The sequence below is a fragment of the Quercus lobata genome, chromosome 11 (assembly GCF_001633185.2).
Source record: "Quercus lobata isolate SW786 chromosome 11, ValleyOak3.0 Primary Assembly, whole genome shotgun sequence".
Classification (NCBI taxonomy): domain Eukaryota; kingdom Viridiplantae; phylum Streptophyta; class Magnoliopsida; order Fagales; family Fagaceae; genus Quercus; species Quercus lobata.
In genome coordinates this window covers 31281773-31288041 of record NC_044914.1, presented here as the reverse complement: position 1 = coordinate 31288041, position 6269 = coordinate 31281773, and the positions used below count along the sequence as shown (strand labels likewise).

The window sequence follows — 6269 nt, the reverse complement described above, 5'->3', positions numbered from 1 at the left end:
TTTTTTTTTTTTTTTTTTTTTTTTTTTTTTTTTTTTTGGGGAAACTTTGGTTGCCTCCCTATTTTGAGGCTTTAATATTTCATCTTTAAAGACAATGATCATTTTGGATGTTGGTTGCCTCCTTATTTTAAAGCTCCTTGTTTTAAAGTTTTTTTTTTTTTTTTAATTCCTATTCAAAAGACAATAATCATTTTGAATGCAGCTTTAATTCCTGTTATCGGCTCAGTTTTGATTTCTTTGACCTTTCCTTTGGAAGGGCTTCTCTTGCAACTCATCAATGAAACCTACTGATAGTTTGTCAATTAAGTTCTTTGGTGAATTTTTACCACTAATAGTTTCTTCATGGCATAACGATTTAAACTCGTTGTTTCAGTTTTTACCATTAGTAACTCTTTTTTATAATTTAAACTCGTCATTGGAGTTTTAACCACTAACAGTTTCTTCTATGATTTAACTCATTATTGGAGCTTTTACAATTAACAAGTTTCTTCTATGATTTAAACTCGTTATTGGAGCTTTCACCATTAACAAGTTTCTTTTGTGATTTAAACTCGACATTGGAATTTCCTTTACAATTTAAACTCGTCATTGGAGTTTTTTACCGTTAACAACTTTCTTTACGATTTAAACTCGTCATTGGAGTTTTTACCGTTGACAATTTTCCTTATGATTTAAACTCATTGTTGGAGTTTTTACCATTAGCAGTTCCCTCATGATTTAAACTCCATTTGAAGTTTTTACCATGGGTATCTCTTTTTCATGATTTAGCCTCGTCTACAACTTTACCCTTAAGTTTGCGTTGTTACGGATGATTGAATCGAAGATCAAGTGTTTTTAAGAAGAGATGGCTTAGGGAGTCTTATTATTTCATTCACCCTTATTTATGAGGGGATTACAGGGAAAATAAATGGAAATAACTTGACCAAATTGAAATGCTAAAAGAAAATGCTAAAGTAAAAGCAAAAGAAACCTCGCTTATCTGATGCTTCGTCAGACGAGGTACTCCTATGGACGGAGTTTATTGATTTAGGTATTCCTAGTGATAGTATTTTTTGAGGTGCTCCACATTCCAGGGACGAGGCAATGGATTGCCATCGAGGTCTTTCAGGTAGTAGCTTCCTCTTCTCGAGTAACAGATGACCTTATATAGACCTTCCTAAGTAAGACCTATTTTTCCTTGGGTTGGGCCTCTGGTGGCCTGTGAGACTTTTCACAATACCATATCATCAGGGTTAAACCTTTTGAGCCTCACCCTCTAATCGTGGTACTTTGCCATCTTCTGCTGGTATCGGGCCATTCTTTGAGCTGCCTCATCTCTGACTTTTGATAAGCAATCCAAACTTAATCTCAATTCGTCATTGTTTGAACTCTCGTCGTAATGGGCTCATCTAAGGCTTGACAGCCCTACTTCGACAGGAATGACTGCTTCCGTACCAAAGACCTGCTTGAATGGTATTTCTCTTGTTGGTGTCCTTACAATTGTTCGATAAGCCCATAGTACACCTGGTAACTCTTCTGGTCGTGCACCCTTTGCCCCCTCAAGTCGCTCTTTGATGAGTTTGAGTAAAGTACGATTTGTTACCTCTGTCTATCCATTTGCCTATGGATGGCCAGGCAACAAATAATGGTTCTTTATTCCTAGCTCTACACAAAATTCTCTGAAGTTTTGGCTATCAAATTGTCGTCCATTGTCAAATATGATTGCCTTTGGGATTCCAAACCTATAGACAATGTTTTTCCTGGCGAAGTATTGTATCCTGCTTTCCGTGATCTCCGCTAAAGGCTCTGCTTCAACCCATTTTGTGAAATAGTCGATAGCAATAAGTAAAAACTTAACCTACTTCTTGCCTTGTGGCAATGGGCCAATAATGTCAATGCCCTAGGCTGAGAATGACCATGGTAAAGAAATGCTCGTCATTAGTTCTCCAGGAATCTGCTACACATTCTTAAGCCGCTAACACTTAACGCATTTTTTTACGAGCTCAACTGCGTCTTTTTGCATTTTCGGCCAAAAGTAGCCTGCTCTGATTGCCTTCCCGACTAGAGATTGAGGTCATGAATGATTCCCGCATATATCTTCATGGATTTCTTGCAACACATACAATGCTTCTTCAGGATTCAGACACTTCAAGTAAGGCAATGAAAATCCCCTCTTATAGAGTTCATCGTTCACAACAGTGAATCTCGTGGCTCTGACTTTAACCTTCTTTTCTTCGAACGAGTCCGATGGAAGCTAGTAAGAAAGGATTGGATTCATCTAGGTGCGCAATTGCTGAACTGGGAAGGCTTGTAATCCTTCTATGCTTGTGAATATCTAAACTTCCATATATAGCCTAGGCTTCTCTGTGGCATCTTCAGATGATGCCAACCTAGGTACATCGCCAGCAGCTAAATTGGTCTCTCACGAGATTTGCTTAAACCTGACATCATCAAAGTAATCAACCAATTGGTTTGTTAGCTTCAGATACCTCTTCATTCTTTCCTCTTTTGCTTCATACTCGTTGGTTATTTGCCCAACAATTAGCTTGGAGTCGGTTCTCAACTTCAAATTCTTAACTCCTAGAGCTTTTGCTATCCTCAAACTAGTGAGGATTACTTCATACTCTGCTTTATTGTTTGTTGCTGGAAATTGGAGTTGAAATCCATATTTAAGGACATCCTTCTTAGGCGAGGTCACAATCACACCGACACCTTTGAGACCTGCTACAGATGAGCCATCTACATACATTGTCTAGTACTCTGCTTCTAGATTAGGATCTGGAAGAGTGAATTTAGCGATAAAGTCTGATAGTGGCTGGGCTTTGATTGCTGTCCTCGGTCTGTATTCAATATCAAATTGGCTTAGCTCATTTGAGGTGAGTCTTTGCTTCCTTAGTTTTTACGAGCATGTCATCCATATAGACCTTTATATTCCTACCTATTTGTTTGCTGAACATTTGGTTTACCAGTCTCTAGTACGTGGCACCTGCGTTCTTTAGGCTAAATGACATGACTTTATAACAATACAGGCCCCAGCTGGTTACAAATGCAGTTTTCTCCTGGTCTTCCTTGTTCACGAGGATCTGATTATAACCTAAAAAAGGATCCATGAAGGTTAGTAGTTCATGCACAGCTGTTGAATCAATGAGCTGGTCAATTCTGGGAAGGGGAAAACTACCTTTCGGGCATGCATTATCTAAGTCTGTGAAATCTACACACATTCTCCATTTTTCGTTGGCCTTCTTTACCATTTTCTTGTCTGTCAAGTTTTAAGGAGCCTTTAAATAGTCATCTAAGTCTGTAAACGTTTTTCAGATATTATTGATAAAACTTGTGAGGTTTATTCTCTTTAGTTCTTTGAAGAACTACTCTAACTTATCGGGAATTCCCGTGACGTTCATCTCTACTTATCATACGGAGTTTCCACCACCGTTTGTGGCGTCTTCCTTATACCGAGGTTCTTGTTTGTCATAAACAACGGGTCGAGGTCTCCCATTTGAATCTGTCCATAGAACGATCTTGGGTTCCCTTTCGTTGTTGGGTCTCGTTATTCTTGATGGGGTTCACATCACAAAGTGGACCTAAGAGAGCTTCCTAGCTCTTTCCTTGAGAGAAAAAGAGAGCAAAGTGAGCTTAAATTTTTGATTTGTGTGTGTACCTGTGGAAAATGAGAGCAAGAGAGCTTATGGGGTGTCCTAGAGCTTGAGAAAGTCAAAGAAGAGATAAAGGTGCAACCAATAAGAACAAAGAAGGAAGAAAACAAAGAAGTAAAGCAAGAATGACCAAGGGAATTTCTGGTGCAGCCAAGAAGTCCAGCAAAATAACTTGGGTGATTCACGTGTATTGCTAGGAAAGAAAGGATAACTTACCTTTTCAACTTTCTTGCATTCACACTCACTTTTCTACAAAATAATATCACTTTGCATACACACACACACACACACACACACACACATATATATATATATAATATATATCCTTACCTTTATATACTTAAATAAACACCAACAATTATATATCTAATAACTTAAACCACTTAATATAATTTTGTACATACTTAGTATATATTTAAAATACCGATAGCAATTCAGTTATGTATAATCTTTACAATGCTAATCTAGGCTCACTTTTACTGATAGTACCTCTTCAGGTGCTCCACGTTCCAAGGATGTTCCAATTTTCTCCTGTCCAGGGCCTCCAAGTAGTAGGATCCTTGCCTTTTAAAGTTGATGACTCTATAGGGTCCTTCCCAATTGGGGCCCAATTTCCCATGAGCTGGGTTTTTGGTTGCCAAAGAGACCTTTCTCAGGACGAGATCTCCTATGTTAAAACGTCTTGGCTTCACCATTGCATCATATTGCCTAGCCATGAGGTTCTTGTACTTCGCTGCCCTGTGCTCTGCATCTGCCCTCACCTCGTCTATAAGATCGAGGTTCAAACGGAGTTGCTCCTCGTTATCCTTATCCTGATATGACATCACCCTATGGTTAGCCATATGCACTTCCGCAGGTATGACTGCTTCACTTCCATAGGCTAGCTTAAAAGGTGTCTCCCCTGCAGGGGTCCTCACCGTCGTCTTGTACGCCCATAGGACACCAGGTAGCTCATCTGGCCATACCTGGGAAGGGGAAAACTACCTTTCGGGCATGCATTATCTAAGTCTGTGAAATCTACACACATTCTCCATTTTTCGTTGGCCTTCTTTACCATGACGATGTAGGCAAGCCATTTGGGGTAGTAAACCTCTCGAATAAAGCCTATAGTCAGGAGCTTCTCTACACTGCTTTGTTTTGCTCCAGGGCAAAAACCCCTTGCCTTTGTTGGACGGGCTTCTTCATTAGGTCGACATCGAGAAGATGCTCTGTCACATCTCCATCAATCCCTGGCATATCTTCATGGATCCATGCAAAGACATCCAGATTTCTTTTCAAGAACTTCGCCTTTTTGTCCTTTATGGATGATTGGAGCTCCTTTCCTACCTTAGTAGTTTTGGAAGGATCTCCTTCCACCAACTCCACATTCTCCGCCTCTTCCACAGGCTTAGAGGGCTCTTCTTCCACCATCCAGGTGTGATTTTCTTTGGACACTAGTACCGTTTGGTAACATTCACTAGCTAAGAGTTAGTCTTCACAGATTTCTCTAATCCCTAGAGGGGTCAGGAATTTCACCTTCAGGAAGTATGTAGAAGTTGCAACGTTGAGGCAATTAAGAGTTGGTCGTCCTAGAATCACATTGCAAGATAAAGGACAATCGACGATTAAAAAGTCTACCTCCTTTGTTACCTGTACTGGATAGCTCCTTGCTATGATCAATAGGGAAATGATGCCCCTTAGGAATACACGACTCCCACTGAAACTGACTAGAGGAGATCCAAAAGGTCTGAGATGTTTTGGTTCCAACTTCATCTACTGGAATGCTAACGTGCACATCACATCCACCGAGCTTTCATTATCTACCAAAACCCTCTTGGTATTGTACCCCTCGATGGTTAGCATGATAACGAGGGGATCGTCATGTGGCTACCTGACTCTCGTTGCATCTCACTCAGAGAAAACAATGTCTTCATCTCCTATGTGACAATGCTTGGCTACGAGGTGCTTTATGTGGACAATGTTGACCTGCCTTTAGATTGCCTTTCTCAAGGACCTATATGACCCCCGTGTGACTGATCCTCCAGTGATTGTCCTTATTTCTCCTACAACTTGTTTAGGACAGTCTCGCTCATCTTCTTTTTGGTCATCATTAGACTTCTCTTTCGTCTTGGGGCGGGATTGATAGTCTTTCTTGACAAATTTTTGGAGTCTCTAGATTAACTCCTCTATCTGCTCCTACAAGTCACGACATTTATTAGTGTAATGACCATGATCCTTGTGAAAGCAACAGTTTTTATTTGGATCACTTCGTTTTGAAGATGAACTCAACAGTTTGGGCCACTTCAATGTAGGATCGTCCTTTATCAGCATGAGGATTTTGTCCACAGGCACTAGTAAAGAAGTAAAATTCAATTTTTTCTTCGATGGTGTTTCTAGACCACTTTTGCTGGTCTTAATGTTTGAGGATTTGTCTTTGCGATCCCTCTTCTTGCTCTACAACTCAACATTTTCTTCTTTCTTTCATCTGCCCACCAATCCCTTCGCGGTTAGGGCGTCTTCCCCATTCATATACTTCTGGACTTTGAATAGTAGATCTATCATCGAAGTCGGTGGGGTCTTCCCTAATGAGAAGATGAGGTTAGTATTGTTCAACTCTGCTTGGAAGGTCGTCATTATTACTAGATCATTTGCCTTGTC

The 6269-nt window shown here is 40.1% G+C and overlaps 1 protein-coding gene across 1 annotated transcript; it reads right to left on the bottom strand.

The window, feature by feature from the left end:
• Nucleotides 1-4108: 4108 nt before the first annotated feature.
• Nucleotides 4109-5042, bottom strand: LOC115966715. Its single transcript, XM_031085887.1, has 2 exons — nt 4788-5042; nt 4109-4597 (listed from the first exon to the last, which is right to left on the bottom strand). The coding sequence occupies exons 1-2, from the start codon at nt 5040-5042 to the stop codon at nt 4109-4111; spliced, it is 744 nt and encodes a 247-aa protein (XP_030941747.1).
• Between the last annotated feature and the right edge of the window lie 1227 nt (nt 5043-6269).

Bases quoted from the DNA above. Each gene is read 5' to 3' on its own strand.
- LOC115966715 (XM_031085887.1), bottom strand. From the start codon at position 5,042: ATGGTGGAAGAAGAGCCCTCTAAGCCTGTGGAAGAGGCGGAGAATGTG. The intron at 4,598-4,787 runs GTTTTTGCCCTG...TCCCCTTCCCAG, and splicing joins CCGTCCAACAAAGGCAAGGG to GTATGGCCAGATGAGCTACC.